An 18,656-nucleotide genomic window follows, 5' to 3' on the forward strand; every position below is an offset into this window, starting at 1 on the left:
ACATCCCCAAGAGGGAGCGGAAGCGTGCGCTTAGGGAAGTATATGCGTTGGAGCCAGTCGCCCCAAAGTTCAACCCTTGGTCCTCCTGTCCGATCACCTTCGATCGCCGGGACCACCCCACTAGTATCCGTCATGGCGAATTCGCCGCACTGGTCCTAGACCCAATCATCGACGGAATTCACCTCACTCGAGCCCTTATGGATGGCGGCGGCAGCCTGAACCTGCTTTATCAGGGCACATTGCACAAAATGAGTATAGACCCCTCAAGGATCAAACCCACAAAAACGACCTTTAAGGGCGTCATCCCAGGTGTAGAGGCCCATTGCATAGGCTCAATTACACCGGAAGTGGTCTTCGGATCCCCGGATAACTTCCGAAGCGAAGAGTTAATCTTCAATATAGTCCCGTTCCGCAGTGGTTATCACACGCTGCTCGGGCGAACCGCATTTGCTAGATTCAATGCGGTACCGAATTATGCATACCTCAAGCTCAAGATGCCAGGACCTCGCGGAGTTATTACAGTCAATGGAAACATAGAGCGCTCTCTCCGAACAGAGGAGCACACCGCAGCCCTCGCAGCAGAAACGCAAAGCAGCCTCTCAAGGCAATCAACCAGTTCGGCGCTTCACAGCCCGGACACCTTCAAGCGCGCTCGGGGAAATCGGCAAATAGTCCGCCTGGCGCGATCTGAGCTCGCGTAGCAATACGGCGGCCACCCCAATCCCAGCCCAGCGGCAAAACTCGTGCCGCGCATACATAATTACGCATTAAAAATACCATGGGCACAGGTGGGGAGGGGGGCACAACTGCGGCACACCCCAAGATGCGGCCTAAACCACACTAGGGGCTCCCCGTTCGGTTATTTTTCTTTTTCTTTCAGGACCTTAATCTCTGGAAACACTGTCCGGCAGCACTATTGCCGAACACATGATGCAGCAACCAAGGAGGCAGACAGCTACGTTATACCACGGAATTCCCAGGTTAATTACAGTAACGAGTGAAATATTCAATTTAATATCATTCCTCATCTTGCCCTGGAAGGGACATAGTCCTACTCTTTGCTTATCGCACTATCTGTATCACTCTGCTTTAATGCAATTTTACGACTATTATTGCATTCTTGTTATATATATATATATATATGTATATCTGTGTGTGTGTTCGTTAATGACGCCTTGCAACCGTACACTATGGTACGGCCAATACACCAGGGGCTTGCGTACCCCACAATGCGGTGTGAAAAGTCCAAACACTTTCACAAGTGCGGCACCCCGAACTTATAGCATTATATGCATCAGCTCCGAATCATGTCTTTGGTCAAATGTTGGGTTTGCCTGGCTCCTATGTTTTGGTACCTTACGTTCCGCTCTATCGGCTATGGTAGCGCTAGGAGAACTACTGCGATTGTGCCCCGGTTCTGCTGGGTTCAGCACCTCAGTAGAGAAAGCTAAAACTGACTGTCATGATAAAGCGAGAGATTGGTCGCTGTTCGGCAAGGTTTTCAAGTCCCTAAAGACTTATGCCGCTTAGAGCGAGGGGCCGACCCTGTCCGGCTTAAAGGCATGTATCGCGCCCCGAATTCGGCCTTCCGAATACCAGGGGCTTTGCCGAAATTTAAAATTATAGAATTCTATGGCTAAGTGAGAGTGATAAAGCATCATTAGTCTGGTTGTCTTGTTCGCTGTGCTGAGCACCTCCCTCGAAGGACCCAAACATGGGAACAAGAGTGCTCAGGTTTATCCCGAACACCCCAACACTCGTGGCATGGGGGCAGAAGCCGAGGACTAGCCATCTCTCAGATTGGATAAACAACCAAACAAAAGGTAATATTTTAAATTCCAACAAGCGTTGCATAGCGCATATGAAACAAGTTTTCATACATACAGGATAAAACGAGCAAGTCTCATTCAAATATTACATCTTTTGAACACTCGTTCGCGATGAGACGGGCACCCGGAAGAACACCCTCGTAGTACATCTCGGGGTGGCGGTGCTCCTTGCCCTCTGGCGGCCCCTCCTTGATCAGCTTCACGGCGTCTAGTTTGACCCACTGCAATTTCACACGGGCGAAAGCCCGGCGTGCACCTTCAATGCAGATAGATTGCTTGACGACCTCCAGCCACGGGCAGGCAACCACAAGCCGCCTCACCAGGCTGAAGAAGCTGTTCAGAAGGGCGTCGCCAGGCCACAGCCAGACTATAAAGCTCTTCATGGCCTGATCAGCCGCCTTATGTAGCTCGACCATCTACTTCAGTTGGTCGCTCATTGGCACCGGATGTTCGGCCTCAGCATACTGAGACCAGAACAACTTCTCCGTCGAGCTTCCATCCTCGGCCTAGTCAAATTGTGCGGCATCGGACACACTGCGGGGCAAATCTGTGAATGCTCCTGAAGAGCTCCGGATCCGGGTAAGTAATCGGTAATTCTCTTTTACATGCTTGCTTTGCATATAGAAAGCCTTACCCGTCGCTATCTTCTTCATCGCGTCGATCTCTTGGAGGGCCTTTTGGGCTTCGGCCTTGGCACTTTTTACACTCTCGAGGGCCGCGGCAAGCTCAGACTCCCGCGTCTTGGAGTCAAGCTCCAACGCCTCATGCTTCGCCACAAGAGCCTAGAGCTCTTGCTGCACCTCGCCCACCCGAGCCTCGTGCTTCTCTCGCTCGGTGCGCTCCTTGGCCGCTGTATCCTCGGCCTTGGTTAGCGCTTGCTTCAGGGTCGCCACCTTGGTCGTGGCCCCTGGCAAACATACGATGATCCTGTCATTTTGCAATCGCGTCCTCTTTTATATATATACATAATACAGGGTATTACTTACCCTTGTTCTCCTCGAGCTTCCTCTTGGCAAGGTCGAGCTCTTTCCTGGACCCCTCGAGGTCCTGCTTCAGTACGGCAACCTCCGCAGTTAGTGCGGCGGACGCCAGCAGCGAAGCCTGCATATGCATATTGACATACTTATATTAGACTCCTGCGATATTATTTGATCCTCTGTTCGGCTTTTCTTTGTGAACACTGAACAAAGCATCAGGGGCTACTGTCTATGCGGTAATATTTCTACTACATTTTAAAACACTTACCTCGAAGCCTGTTAGAAGGCTGGCACGTGCTTCAGTCAATCCGCTCTTGGCGGACTGAATCTTCTGGATCACCGCACTCATGATAGTGCGGTGCTCCTCGTCGATGGAAGCGCTGCGAAGCGCTTCCAGCAGATTGTCCGGCGCCTCTGGATGGACAGAGGTCACCGGCACAGGCGTCTTGCCCCTCTTAGAAGGAGGCCTCCTGCCCGAGCCTGGAACCGCTGGAGGTTCCGCGCGGTGTTCGGCTGAGGACCGAACTCGGAGCCCTCAGGGGCCCCGTCCCCTCGGCTCCTGGAGTCCGGAAGGTCGCCTTGAGGCGCCTCCGGGACTGTCTCCCCTCGATCTGGTGCCTCTTGAGACAACACCTCGGCGTCGTCGGCAGGATGAGGGGAGGTGGCGGTCGAGACTGGATCGCTATCCATGTCCGACAAGCCCAAGGAGTCGTCCGATGATACATCGATACTGGCTCGTGGCGGCCTGCATAATTGCGTTCGGCGTTAGGGAAAGCGACGCAACAAAGGAATCCTATGAGTTACTCTGGTATCCGAATACTTACGATCTCCCCGAGGGCTTGACCCTGGGCAACCACTCGTCTTCGCCTTCGTCGGCGGCAGTGGAACCATCCGAAAGGAGAGTCCTTCCCTATCGGTGTCAAAACCGGCGGATCTCGGGTAGGGGGTCCCGAACTATGCGTCTAGGCCGGATGGTAACAGGAGGCAAGGAACACGATATTTTACCTAGGTTCGGGCCCTCTTGATGGAGGTAAAACCCTATGTCCTGCTTGATTAATATTGATGATATGGGTAGTACAAGAGTAGATCTACCACGAGATCAAGGAGGCTAAACCCTAGAAGCTAGTCTATGGTATGATTGTTGTATGATGAAGTTGTCCTACGGACTAAAACCCTCCGGTTTATATAGACACCGGAGAGGGTTAGGGTTACACAAAGTCGGTTACAATGGTAGGAGATCTTGAATATCCGCATCGCCAAGCTTGCCTTCCATGCCAAGGAAAGTCCCATCCGGACACGGGACGAAGTCTTCAATCTTGTATCTTCATAGTCCTGGAGTCCGGCTGAAGGTATAGTCCGGCTATCCGGACACCCCTAATCCAGGACTCCCTCAGTAGCCCCCGAACCAGGCTTCAATGACGACGAGTCCGGCGCGCAGATTGTCTTCGGCATTGCAAGGCGATTTCTTCTCCAAATTCCGTGTACCTGCTGAATAATGTCCGATTTTCGTAATGTAGCGCACCTCGGCTTCCACGCCCAATAATGGACGTCTTCCATGTGTTAAACGAATGCGAAAAGTCAGGGTGTTTTTACATTCACACCCCTAGCCGCATAAACGAGCCGCTTATTTAATGGGATGGGGATTCAGATCCAAACCACACCTTCTCCTCTCCGCGAGTAATCATCATAGCGCCTCCAGCAAAGGTCCATTCCAACATGGCCAGCCGTCGCAGCTCCTCCTCTCACCCTTCCAGTCCTAAACCTGGAGACTGGGAGAGGTGCTCCATCCTGCACAGCGAGCTAGTGTCACTTCAGGCCAAGGGATTTCTCCCTCAGGCCTATATGGTCCCGGTCCGAGCCGGACTCGCCACCTATAATGGCGGAGAGCAAGCGGAGAGCAAGCGGAGAGCACCCCCAATCCCTCCAAAGGAGAGCGGGTGTGCCTCGTCCCTTATCTAGTAAGAGGACTTGGATTTCCAATTCATCCATTTCTCCGTGGGCTTCTGGAGTTCTACGGCCTCCAGCTGCACAATCTCACGCCCGCCTCTATATTGCATATCACGGGCTTCGTCGCCCTTTGCGAGCTATTCTTGGGTGTTGAGGCTCACTTCGCGCTGTGGAAGAGGTTATTCTGCCTGGTGCCCCGCTGTCAAGAGGGGTCTATATATCAAGTGGGCGGAGCCAAAGTGTGGCGTATCGCCGGGACTGGATATCTATCCGGAACCCCAAAGAAGGCGTACGAGGACTGGCCTTCGGAATGGTTTTATATAGATGATGTCCCGCTGCCGGATCCTATCCGGGCCAGTCTCCCCGAATTCAACAGTGCTCCCTTAAAGAAACGCCTAAGCTGGTGTCCGCGGAGCTCTCAGAGAGAAGGCGACAGGGACGTCCTTCACCTGATGGGTCGGATAAGACTATTGGCTCATTCCGGGCTAACCATGGTTGAAGTCATGGCCGCATGCATTATGCGGGGGGTGCAACCGCTTCAATATAGAGGCCACCCCATGTGGGATTTTAACGGGGAGGATGACGCCACCCGTTACGGTCGTAAGGGGCCAGCCTCAGCTGCCGCTCTAGTAAAGATCTTATCCTCTTTGTACAAGGGAGAAGAGGAGGAATTCCTCCGCGTCATCCCGCAGGGCGGATTTTCTATGTACAACCCTCCGAGTTGGGTAAGTGGACAATTGTGCTTGCCCATCCGTTTTATATTCCCATGATTAAATATGTAGTCTAACGACTTCAACGCAGGAACTGCGTTAAGAAGTAAAGGATCTAAATAGCCGTCCCCCACAGCCCGAGGATCCAGAACGATCCCTCGATCCGGACTCCGAAGAGGATCCGGACATATCGGTGGAGCTGATCGATGGGGTGTTTCATCAGCTAAGCAAGGACAATACCTTGGTGGCCATTACGGCTGATTACCCAGGGTTAATTCCGGCCTCCCAGGCAACAGAGAGCGGAGTCTCATCCCCTTGAGAAGGAATCCATTCTCACGCATTTCAGTCTTCCTGACAACGATAGTGTTTTGTAGGGGAGGTTTCCGAGGTGGGAGGCCGAACCTGCGGCGGCTAGCCAACGAGGGGCCACAGGGCCCCGTGGGGTAAAAAGGAATGTAGTCCGGACTGAGACGCCGGCGCAAAGGTATAGCACACCCTCTTTTCCCTAGTGTTATTCCTTCAGGGCATATTAACGTTCGTGTTGTCTTCAGGACGAAGACACCTCGCCGGACTACATCCGGAGAGGCTGCCAATCGCGCCTCCACCAGCCAGGCTCCAAAACCTGGCCCAGAAGCGGAAGCGAACATGAGGCGTGCACCGGACGCTCCTCCAACAGAGGATGCGGACAGTCTGTCTGCCACCAATTCTGAGGTGGAGAGTGCCATGAACCACAGGCGTCGCCGGACAGTTCATCGCGACGCTTGTTTCTCCCAAGAGGCATTAGATGCCTTCCATTCGGGAGATGCGTACCTCCGTGCCGCTCAAAATGGTTTAGCGAGAGCCATGGAGCAATATGTAAAAGACATACGGGTAAGAAATTTTTTGGTAAATATATATATATACCAGTAGCCCCCGAGACTTGAAACAGTTAGAGTAACTGATTTAAGGATCATTTGTTATGCAGGTTCTCACAGAGAAGAATACCGTACTGTCCCAGGAGCTGGAAGAGTGCAAAGCCCAACTGGAGGCCGCACTAGCCGCGGCAGGGGAGTCCAAAGAGACCCCTCTGGTAAGATACACTTCGAAAGATTAGTATCTTGCGAAGTGCGGCGTGGGTGTAAGTCTGGCAAATCATATTGCAGATGGCGCCGGACTGGATCCGGAGAGGCAACAACTCTTACGCGGCTAAAGGCCAGTGAGAGTATGCTGACAAGGGTGAGGTGGGAGAAGAATGATCTTCAGGATGCCAACACCAAGATGGACGTTGAACTTAAAGATGTTCGTGGCCAGCTGTCGGACTCCACTAAGGAGAATCAGCGGCTTCGACGCGGCATATTTAGTAAGTGCTTAAGCGAATCTTTGAAAGAAAAGAGTTCGGCGAGGAAGTCGACTAACAGAGTAATGTCTGTAGGTATGCTAACGGGTCGTCCTGCAGAGGAGATGCCCGGTTCTACGGGTGACCTTCTGTCCGAGCTCTCGCAATTGCACGAGCGAGTTCGGCAGGCGATGCGAGGCGTTGCCCAAGCCTTATGGCCTTCCCACTCCATGCCCGAGGGCCTTGGAGAGCTTTCGGAGAAGCTTAAGGGAGCTCGGTGGCGCTTCCGGTTGTGGAAGATATCGGCCTGCCGACAAGGCGCTAGGGAGGCCTGGGCCATGGTGAAGACGCGGTACACGAAGTCTGACCCAAACCACATGGCCGAGGTCGGACCTGTGGGGCCTGACGGGAAGGAGATCCCTGTAAGCTTAGTATACGGCCAAGTAGAATTGGCCGCCAAGTATTCCCAGCAGGACTATAAGTTAGACAGCCTGTTAGATGGTATTGAAGAGGAATACAATCAGTCAGAGTGACTATGTACTTTTTAATTGACATGTGTAATGCCTTCTAGCCGGATTGTAGATCGTTTGTTGTTGCCGACCCTTTCGCTTCAACCTCAGGACCTGACGGTCCGGAGTGTGTCTGAATACCCTACCGGTTATGTAAGAACCGGGGTATGCATGGAGACCAGGCGTAGGGGTCATTAGTGTTTTATCATACAAGTGCCCAACTAGTTATGTTATATTACATGGTTAGTAAGAAACATCTTCCAGAGAGAATAGTTCCGTTAGGGGTTCCTTTCTCTGGGAGGCATGCCCTAAAGTGCATGTCCGGACTGCAAACGCAGGAAAATCATCTGGGGGCATATATATAAATAAGTAAAAAAGGTCATCTTTTAGTTCACCGACCGAATATTCCCTTAAGAACGCTAGCTTTCGGCTTCACCCAGTCTGAGGTACACATCCGGCTGATCCGGCAGTAACAATCACAGAGGTGCTCCCTTTACCACCTAGCCGAACAATCAGGAACATAGGGGTAAGCACAGGAGCCAGGCAACCCAGCTTGGCCAAAACTTAAGTCATATCGATGCATATAATGGTGAAGAAAAGGTACATGCAGAAGTTTGACACATGTGGTGGGCATGAAGCCCGTATAAATAAGCTTCTGTTAAAGAAGCCCCCAGGTTTAATGAGCGCGAGTAGCACGTCACTTGAGGAGCCTTTAAGGGCTATAAAAGAAAAAGGGGGGAAGGAGAGAAATGTAAGACAGAAAATGTAAAAAATGGACAGAGGAAGGAGACAAACACGGAGTCTGGCGCTAGGCATAGAATCTTCGGAGACGGGCTGCGTTCCCTGGGTTTGGCCCGAGTCGGTTATCCGACGCATCTCGCAGGCGGTATGCTCCACCAGTCAGGACTTGGTCGATTATGAAGGGACCTTCCCACTTGGGCTTCAGCTTGTCCTTTTTCTTGTCTGGCAGGCGTAGAACTAATTCGCCAACGTTGTAGTTTTTGGCCCGCACTTCTCTGCTTTGATATCTTTGAGCCTGCTGTTGATAGAATGCGGAACGGGCTTTTGCCACATCGCGCTCCTCCTCTAAGGCGTCCAAACTGTCCTGCCGATCGAGCTTGGCTTCCCTTTCTTCGTACATGCGCACTCGAGGTGAGTCATGAATTATGTCGTAGGGCAAGACTGCCTCTGCACCGTACACCATAAAAAATGGTGTGTATCCGGTGGTGCGATTCGGCGTGGTCCGCAGCCCCCAGAGTACGGAGTCGAGCTCCTCTACCCAGTGCGTGTTAGATTCCTTGAGGGACCGCACTAATCTGGGTTTGATGCCGCTCATGATGAGACCATTTGCACATTTGACCTGACTGTTAGTTTGTGGGTGATAGACGGAAGCATAATCGAGCTTGATGCCCATGTTTTTGCACCAGAGTTTTACCTCATCGGCCGTAAAGTACGTGCCGTTATCGATGATGATGCTGTGGGGGACGCCATAACGGTGTACGACCCCGGATATAAAGTCTATCACAGGTCCGGATTCAGCCGTCTTAACAGGCTTGGCTTCTATCCATTTGGTGAACTTATCCACCATGACCAGTAAGTATTTTTTCTTGTGGGTTCCGCCTTTAAGGGGTCCCACCATGTCAAGCCCCCAGACCACGAAAGGCCAAGTGATGGGGATAGTTTGGAGGGTGGTGGGTGGCATATGGCTTTGGTTTGCAAAAAGCTGGCAACCGGCGCATCATTGGACCAAGTCCTGAGTGTCCGCCCGGGCCGTCGACCAATAAAAGCTTGTATGGAAAGCCTTGCTTACAAGGGACCGGGCTGCGGCGTGATGGCCACCGAGTCCGGCATGAATTTCAGCCAGCAGGGTCCGCCCTTCCTCTTCAGAGATGCACCTTTGAAGGACTCCGGTAGTGCTTTTCTTATAGAGTTCTCCCTCATGGACTTTATAGGCTTTAGATCGCCGAACTATACAACGTGCCTCATTTTGGTCCTCTGGGAGTTCCTGCCTAGTAAGGTAGGCTAGGAATGGTTCTGTCCATGGGGCGATAACGGCCATTAGTACGTGGGCTGAGGTTGTGATTTCATTGGCAGAGCCTCCGATTATGTCAGATTGTTCGGCGTCGGACAGTGCGGTTGGGTCCGGGCTAATATTGTCATGTTCCCCTTCCCATACTACGGATGGCTTGAACAGCCTTTCCAGGAAGATGTTGGGGGGGACCGCATTGCATTTTGCGCCGATGCGTGCCAGGACGTCTGCCGGCTAATTGTTTTCTCGGGACATATGGTGAAATTCAAGCCCCTCAAACTGAGCTGACATTTTGAGGACAACGTTGCGGTAAGCTGCCATTTTGGATCCTTGGCATCGAAGTCTCCATTTATTTGGGATATCGCGAGGTTCGAATCCCCGCGCACCTCTAGGCGTTGAATGCCCATGGATACTGCCATCCGGAGACCATGTAAAAGGGCCTCGTATTTGGCTGCATTGTTGGAGTCCGTGTACATAATCTGGAGTACATATTGAACTGTGTCTCCTATGGGGGACGTCAAAACGACGCCGACCCCAAGTCTGGCCAACATTTTGGAACCGTCGAAGTGCATGATCCAGTTTGAATATGTGCCGTACTCTTTAGGGAGTTCGGCCTCCGTCCATTCTGCGACGAAGTCGGCCAAAACTTGCGACTTGATAGCTCGCCGTGGCCTATAAGTTATGTCTAACGGGAGGAGCTCGATGGCCCATTTTGCAATCTGGCCCATTGCGTCACGGTTGTTTATAATATCGTTGAGTGGTAATTCCGATGCTACTGTGATTGAACACTCTTGAAAGTAGTGTCGTAGCTTCCGGGATGCCATGAATACCGCATATGCAATCTTTTGATAATGTGGGTACCGTGATTTGCATGGGGTGAGGACAGTGGACACATAGTAAACCGGCTTTTGAAAGGGGAATTTGTGTCCATCCGTTTCCCGTTCGACGACGAGTACTGCGCTGACAACTTGATGGGTTGCTACAATGTACAATAGCATTGGTTCACCGATGTTTGGCGCGGCCAGGACGGGGTTTGTTGCCAATATGGCTTTTATTTCCTCAAGTCCGGCCGTGGCGGCATCCGTCCACTCAGAGTGTTCGGTGCGCCGAAGGAGGCGATAGAGGGGTAGCGCCTTTTCTCCCAACCGGGAGATAAAGCGGCTTAGAGCCGCCACGCATCCGGTTAATTTTTGTATTTGTTTGAGGTCCTTTGGGATATCCAATTGTGACAAAGCTCGGATCTTGGCTGGATTTGCTTCGATTCCTCTACCGGATACAATGAAGCCCAAGAGCTTTCCGGCTGGAACGCCGAAAACGCATTTTCCGGATTTAGCTTGATGTCACATGCTCGGAGGTTGTCAAATGTAAGCCTCAAGTCGTCTACTAGGGATTCGACATGTCTTGTTTTTATGACCACATCATCCACGTATGCCTCTACTGTTTTGCCGATCTGGTTTGCCAGACATGTCTGAATCATGCGTTGATATGTTGCGCCGGCGTTTTTGAGCCCGAAAGGCATTGTGTTGAAGCAGAATGGGCCGTATGGGGTGATGAATGCTGTTGCGGCTTGGTCTGACTCGACCATCTTGATTTGATGGTAACCGGAGTATGCGTCGAGGAAGCACAACGAATCGTGTCCTGCAGTGGCGTCGATAATTTGATCGATGCGGGGGAGGGGGAAGGGATCCTTTGGGCAAGCCTTGTTAAGGTCTTTGAAGTCAACGCACAGGCGCCAGGATTTGTCCTTCTTTGGTACCATCACCAAGTTTGCTAGCCAGTCCGGATGTTTTATATCTCTGATGAATCCGGCCTCCAATAGTTTGGCTAGCTCCTCTCCCATTGCATGTCTCTTGGGCTCAGAGAAACGCCGAAGGGCTTGTTTGACAGGTTTGAATCCTTTTAGGATATTTAAGTTGTGTTCGGCCAGCCTGCGTGGGATTCCTGGCATGTCTGAAGGGTGCCAGGCAAAAATGTCCCAGTTCTCCCGTAGGAATTCTCGCAGTGCGGCGTCTACATCGGGGTTTAATCGTGCCCCGATGGAAGCTGTTTTATTGGGGTCCGTTGGATGGACCTGGAATTTGACTATTTCATCCGCTGGTTTAAAGGAGGTGGACTTGGATATTTTATCGAGTATCACATCGTCCCTATTTATCCTAGAGCGCAGCGTAGTCAGTTCCTCAGCCGCTAGGGCTTCGGACAGTGCCTCAAGGGCCAATGCGGCTGTCTTGTTTTCGGCGCGGAGTGCTATGTCCGGATCACTAGCGAGAGTGATGATTCCGTTCGGCCCGGGCATCTTGAGCTTCATGTACCCGTAATGGGGTATTGCTTGGAAGATTGTAAACGCTTCCCGCCCCAGCAGAGCGTGGTATCCGCTACTGAACGGGGCCACTTGGAATGTGACCTCTTCGGACCTATAATTATCCGGCGTGCCGAACACCATATCTAGTGTGATTTTTCCTGCACAGCGCGCTTCCCGACTGGGGATTATTCCTCTAAAGGTTGTGCTGCTTCGCTCAATGCGGTTCCAGTCTATTTCCATTTTTTGAAGGGTTTCCTCATAAATGAGGTTCAATCCGCTGCCTCCGTCTATGAGTACCTTGGTGAGGCGAAAGACGTCCACTATAGGACTGAGTACCAATGCGGCTGGTGCTCGAGCTGTTCGGATTCTAGGTTCATCACTGGCATTAAAAGTAATAGCCGTGTCACTCCATGGGTTTATTGTTGCTACTTGATAGACTTCGGCGAGGCTGCGGAGTGTTCTTTTTCGCATATTATTTGATGCGAAAGTCTCGAAGACTATTAAGACTGTACTAGAGTCCCTGAGGTGGCTTTCTGCGGCCTCCGTAATTAGGAGATCTTCGCCCCTTTTGACCACCTGCCGGAGTATCCAACAGGCTCTAAGGCTATGAGTTGGTGTGGCGTCCTCTGTACTATGAATTTTACAGGGTCCATTAAGCCACCCCTCCAGTACAGTTCCATGCCCTGTAGGGGGTTTTGGTTTTTTGGTTTTTAACCCGGGTGTTTGATGATGATGCACCCTTTTATTTCGGATGAGGTTTCTATTCAGGGTCGGATTGTCCCAAAATTTAGTTTCGGTTTTCCGGGCGCTTTCCATCGCACAGTACTTTTGTACTATGGACGCCAAGTCAGCGAAGCGTGTAAGATCACGACGACCTGTGGCGTTGAGGATTCCCTTGTCCGTGCAATTATTGCAAAAGATTGAGATTGTGTCTTCCTCGCGGCAGTCCTTTATCCTGTTCATAACCAGGAGGAACCTTGCCCAGTAATGATGTACTGTTTCTTCGGGCTTTTGCCTGATTTGGGATAGATCGCTTATGTTCGGGTGGGTGGGTGGAATTAAGTCCGGAACTTCACCGAATCTAAGACTCAGAGGCCAAGGAGTTTCTGAACTCTGAAGTTTGGATTCTTGGATGTTGTCCAGTGAATCTAGCCCGTTGCCTGATTCTAAGTTCAGGTCTTGAGTTACATCCTCCCCTCCGCGGGTATCCGGCTTGGAGGGATCGGGAATCCGGACGTAGCTAGTCCTTAAGATAGATGAAGAGTCGCCGCACTGTGCCTCTACCATGGCAATGTGATGGGTGACTTGGGGAGAATTAATTTCTCTTAGATCGGGTTTAAGCCCAACCTGGTCATAATCCGTAGTGACCCCCAAGGCGGCGATGCGATCCAAGAGCTCGTTTACGGAAGAGAGCTCCATTGGATCTAACTGCTCGACGAGTTTCGAGCTGACGTGAAGATTGCTTTTGATGACCCGAGAGGTCACCGTCGGCGCAACGGCCGAACGGGCAGTCATGAGAAAACCGCCTAGCCGGAGAGTTTGGTCGACAGCCAAGGCTCCCTTAGTAACGGCGCCGTATTTAAAGACGGGAAGAGGCATCCTTCCTGATTGTGACGGCACAGAGGAACTCTCAATGAAAGCACCAATGTCGGTGTCAAAACCGGCGGATCTCGGGTAGGGGGTCCCGAACTGTGCGTCTAGGCCGGATGGTAACAGGAGGCAAGGAACACGATGTTTTACCCAGGTTCGGACCCTCTTGATGGAGGTAAAACCCTACGTCCTGCTTGATTAATATTGATGATATGGGTAGTACAAGAGTAGATCTACCACGAGATCAAGGAGGCTAAACCCTAGAAGCTAGCCTATGGTATGATTGTTGTATGATGAAGTTATCCTACGGACTAAAACCCTCCGGTTTATATAGACACCGGAGAGGGTTAGGGTTACACAAAGTCGGTTACAATGGTAGGAGATCTTGAATATCTGCATCGCCAAGCTTGCCTTCCACGCCAAGGAAAGTCCCATCCGGACACGGGACAAAGTCTTCAATCTTGTATCTTCATAGTCCTGGAGTCCAGCTGAAGGTATAGTCCGGCTATCCGGACACCCCCTAATCCAGGACTCCCTCATTCCCTTCTTGGACCCTCCGGCCTCCCCGGTTGGGGCGGCCTTCCTTTTCTTGTCTCCCCCAGTCGGTGGGGGAGCATCTTCTTCTTCTTCCTCGTCTTCGGGGGAAGAGTGCGCCGCAGAGTCATCGGACGGTGAGTCCGACGACGCCTGGCGTCGGGAACTCTTTCGGGTTCCCTTGGCCTTCTTGGTCTTCTCCGGCACCGTATAAGGGGCCGGAGTCAACATCTTCGCCAAAAGAGCGTCTGCGGGGCCTTCGGGCAAAGGAGCAGGACAGTCAATCTGTCCGGCCATCTTCTGCCAGTCTTGTCAAAGGTACGAGAGTTTAGATCCCGCATAGAGTCAATCTATAAGTATCCTGTGAAAGGTAAAGCAGCTTACCGCACTGGCTTGGCGCTTCGCGCTGAATCCGCGATCCTCAGTAATAGGGGGGGGGGGGCTCGGCACTTTTGAACAGCACCCTCCAGGTGTCTTCATGAGTCGTATCGAAGAGCCTGTTCAGAGTTCGGTGCTGCGCCAGATTGAACTCCCACAAGTTGAACTCTCGTTGTTGGCACGGGAGTATCTGGCGGATGAGCATAACTTGGACTATGTTGACAAGCTTAAGCTTCTTGTCCATCATGTTTTGAATACATATATGTTTGGAGTCCGGTCAGCTCTTTCGAATTACCCCAGGATAGGCCCTTCTCTTTCCAGAAGGTGAGCCGTGTGGGGATGCCAGATTAGAACTCAGGGGCCGCTGCCCATGCAGGGTCGCGCGGCTCGGTGATATAGAACCACCCCGATTGCCACCCCTTTATGGTTTCCACAAAGGAGCCCTCGAGCCATGTTACGTTGGGCATCTTGCCCACCATGGCGCCTCCGCACTCCGCCTGGCGGCCGCCCACCACCTTCGGCTTGACATTGAAGGTCTTCAGCCATAAGCCGAAGTGGGGCTTGATACGGAGGAAGGCCTCGCACACGACGATAAACGCCGAGATGTTGAGGATGAAGTTCGGGGCCAGATCGTGGAAATCCAGGACGTAATAAAACATTATCCCCCGGACGAAGGGCTGGAGAGGGAATCCCAGTCCGCGGAGGAAATGGGTGAGGAATACTACCCTCTCATGGGGCCTGGGGGTGGGGATGAGCTGCCCCTCATCTGGGAGCCGGTGCGCGATGTCGTCAGGCAGGTATCCGGCTCTCCTCGGTTTCTTGATGTCTCCCTCCGTGACGGAGGAGACCATCCACTTGCCTCCCGCTCCGGACATGATTGGAGAAGGTCGAGGTAGGAAGTGCGGACTTGGGCGCTAGAGCTCGAGTGTGCGAAAACGGATGGGTAAGGGAGGAAGAAGGCGTGGATAGAAAGGTGAATCCTTATCCCTTTATATGGGCGGACGAAACTAAGTGTCTCCACTTGCCTGGTAAAACTCGCTTATCCCCCAAGCGCAGCAATTGATGGCGCGGTTGGGTTACCCACGCCCGTATTGATGAGAATCCCGTGATAAGGGGACACGATCTCTGCTTTGACAAGACGTGTCGAAAAACTGCCTCGCGTTATGTGCGGGGCTGGTTAAAAGAAACGGTTCGAATAATCACCGGGCCATGACGTAACGTCATGCTGCCAGACAAGCCAGCAAATTAGATCTGCGAAAAAATTATTCTCTCTACGGTGGAATGTGGAACTTATTTTGCAGGGCCGAACACTATCCTCGTATTCAAATTCTTCTGTGATGTATTCGGAGAAGGAACCCGCCTTGCAATGTCGAAGACAATACTGCGCGCCGGACTCATCGTCATTGAAGCCTGGTTCAGGGGCTACTGAGGGAGTCCTGGATTAGGGGGTCTCCGGACAGCCGGACTATATCCTTTGGCCGGACTGTTGGACTATGAAAATACAAGATTGAAGACTTCGTCTCGTGTCCGGATGGGACTCTACTTGGCGTGAAAGGCAAGCTAGGCAATACGGATATGGATATCTCCTCCTTTGTAACCGACCTTGTGTAACCCTAACCCTCTCCGGTGTCTATATAAACCGAAGGGTTTTAGTCCATAGGACAACAACCACAACATACAATCATACCATAGGCTAGCTTCTAGGGTTTAGCCTCTCTGATCTCGTGGTAGATCTACTCTTGTACTACCCATATCATCAATATCAATCAAGCAGGACATAGGATTTTACCTCCATCAAGAGGGCCCGAACCTGGGTAAAACATCGTGTCCCCTGCCTGCTGTTACCATCCGGCCTAAACGCACAGTTCGGGACCCCCTACCCGAGATCCGCCGGTTTTGACACCGACAATGGATGTGTATTCGCTATGCACCACTAGATAGAAACCTGGGACGACCCTATGCCTGATTTATGTTGCTTCAAGTTCTCCTCCGTGGGGTGCGATACTAAAAAGTTGCCAAGATTCTTCCTGTTGCCCACCACTTTTGTACCGTGCCATCTATGAGGAACAGCTGAGACTGAAACAAGTAGGTCCACGACATCATGTAAGAGTGAAAGTGAACGTGGAGTTGTCAGGCTAAAGTTATATCATTGTTGCCTTCTTGCCTAGTTGCGTCTACTTAAGGCGTCTGTATAAATTTGGGCCTAATAAAAAAGCGTCAGAAGAATATAAGTTCTCTATCCTCAGAGCATCCGATTAACCTTTCACGCCCAATCACTTGGTGTTGTACATGTCCTATGCTTGGAGCTCAACTTATCATGGACAGTCCAGCCAATGATGATGAACAAACAGGTAAAGTACGTGATTGAATCGCCTTATGATAAGGCGTCTGTCCTCCAAGTGTAAACCCACCGACTTAGTACCCACGGTTTAATTGTAAATAACACGTCGTAGTAATAGGGTTTATACCTATGCAGAACAAACATTGAACAATCTGAGATCGGCGGTGGTCAAAAGCGACTCCTTCTACGGCGCCTTCACGTGTAAGTTATGCGTCTGGCGATACGACGTGAGGGAGGACAAGGCGACGAAATAAGTTTTTTTTGGAGGAGGGGGGGCTGTGGGCGAAATAAGATTCTCGGGGGTCATTTAGGGATATCCGTCATTTAGTAAAAATAACACTTATTACACGTCGTCATCCGTACTGCACTACTGCTATTCACTACGAGTACTATGGTCCAGATACGTCATGCCAGCACACCCAATCCTCTTCTCCTAATTCCGACCACACAGGCGAACACTGACACTGTCGATACTGGCGCGAGCCGCTCACTTGCCGCCGTCGCTCCCGGCGACGAACTCCTTCATCCTCAGCATGAGGTCCTTGGACTCGGCGAACTCCGGGAAGACATAGAAGGCGTGGATGGCTTCGGGGTACTCCAGCACCCGCACCTTCTTTCCCTTGGAGGTCAGCATCTCGCAGTACCGCCGCTGCCAATCCTGGAGCGGGTCGTACCCGCCGACCACCACCACCGCCGGCGGGAACGCCGGGGAGTCGATGCCGGCCGCGGCCGCAGGGGAAGCCGCGTGCGCGGCCTCGTGCGTCCGGTCGGCACCTGGCGGGAGGAAGGCGCGCCACATCCAGTCGCAGCGGGAGATGGACACGATGGGCGCGCCCTCCAGCTGGAGCTCGGAGGGAGTCCGTTCCTCGCCGCCGAAGAAGGGCTGGATGGCGATGAGGCCGGAGATCCGGACGTTGGCGAAGGACGGGGAGGACATGGCGTAGCGGCGGGCGACGTGGTGGGCGATGTTGGCGCCTGCGCTGTCCCCGGCGAGGAAGCAGCGGGAGGCGTCGAGGGGCGCGACGTCGGCGGGGTGCTTCTTGGGGTCGTCGAGGAAGCGGAGCGCGGAGAACCCGTCGTCGTACGCCGCCGGGAACCGGTGCTCCGGAGAGCGGCGGTAGTCAACCGACAGCACGGCCGCGCCGCAGTACCTGGCGATGCGGCGGCACGCGGCGTCGTAGGCGAGGGAGGCCGCGGAGAGGTAGGCGAACCCGCCGCCGTGGAAGAACAGGACAACCGGGAGCGGGCCGGGCAGGCCCACGGGGTGGAAGAGGCGGGCCCGGAGCGGGGTCGCGGGGTCGACGTCGATGTCGCGGGAGGAGACGCCGTTGCGCGGGGCGGCGGAGGGCGGGACGCCGGGGTCGAGGTAGGTGAGCAGGCGGCGGTTGATTGTGCCGTCAGCGCGGCAGGTGGCGTCGGTGAGGTAACCCGCGGCGAAGATCGACAGGCGCGTCCGCCACGACATGGGCGGCGCCAGCCTCCTCGCCTTGGCCGGAGCCTTCAAATCCGCCATGGCTGCGTTCGCGTGCGCTCTTTCGAGTTGGACCGAGAGGGGGCGGCGAGATGCCGATGCGTGAGCTCCGGTGGTATTTATGGTGGTTAGTTAGCGAGAATTCTAGTCACCAACCAGTCGGAGCATGCGTAAGAGGGTCGGCCTGTCAATGGGCTGGGGTTTCCCCTTCCAGCGGAGTAATTTATGATGGCCATGTTCCTTTGTCGAGGTACCCGTGGCTCGCCGGCGACGTTGGCAACCGCTGCGATGCGATCTGCCGGAGCTTTAACTTCGCCGGCGGGTCTGTCAGTGGCTAAATCTCTTTGTAGTTGGATGGTTAAAGACAGCTTAGCCAGCCGCAATTGCGTGCTGCGCCATTAATCACGTTCTTGCTGTGAAACGAAAGAAGAATTTTACTACTCGTACTATCGTAGTACTCTTCCGTCCTAAAACTCTTGTCTTAGATTAGTCTATATAAAAAAATATATATCTAATACTAAAACGTGACTTAATACATTCATGTTTAAACAAATCTACGTTAAAAATTTTGAGACGAAGGGAGTACCATCGTAGTGGCCGTCATGGAGTCGTGGCCTCATGGGATTGGGAGAAGAACGGTGCAGCGGAGTCCTGCACCGAGAAGTTAGTGGCTTCAACAACTCGTGCCGGGTACTGCCTGTCAAACGCACACGAATGTGGTGTCCTG

General features: G+C 52.6%; 1 protein-coding gene across 1 annotated transcript; it reads right to left on the reverse strand.

The window, feature by feature from the left end:
* Positions 1–16,759: 16,759 nt before the first annotated feature.
* LOC123086745 (probable carboxylesterase 18) lies at positions 16,760–18,282 on the reverse strand. Its single transcript, XM_044508522.1, has one exon. The coding sequence runs from the start codon at positions 17,969–17,971 to the stop codon at positions 16,946–16,948; it is 1,026 nt and encodes a 341-aa protein (XP_044364457.1). The 5' UTR covers positions 17,972–18,282; the 3' UTR covers positions 16,760–16,945.
* Positions 18,283–18,656: the final 374 nt, after the last annotated feature.

The sequence above is a fragment of the Triticum aestivum genome, chromosome 4A, assembly GCF_018294505.1.
Source record: "Triticum aestivum cultivar Chinese Spring chromosome 4A, IWGSC CS RefSeq v2.1, whole genome shotgun sequence".
NCBI classification, from domain to species: Eukaryota; Viridiplantae; Streptophyta; class Magnoliopsida; order Poales; family Poaceae; genus Triticum; species Triticum aestivum.

Coding starts and splice junctions, on each gene's coding strand:
- LOC123086745 (XM_044508522.1), bottom strand. CDS start 17,971: ATGGCGGATTTGAAGGCTCCGGCCAAGGCGAGGAGGCTGGCGCCGCCC.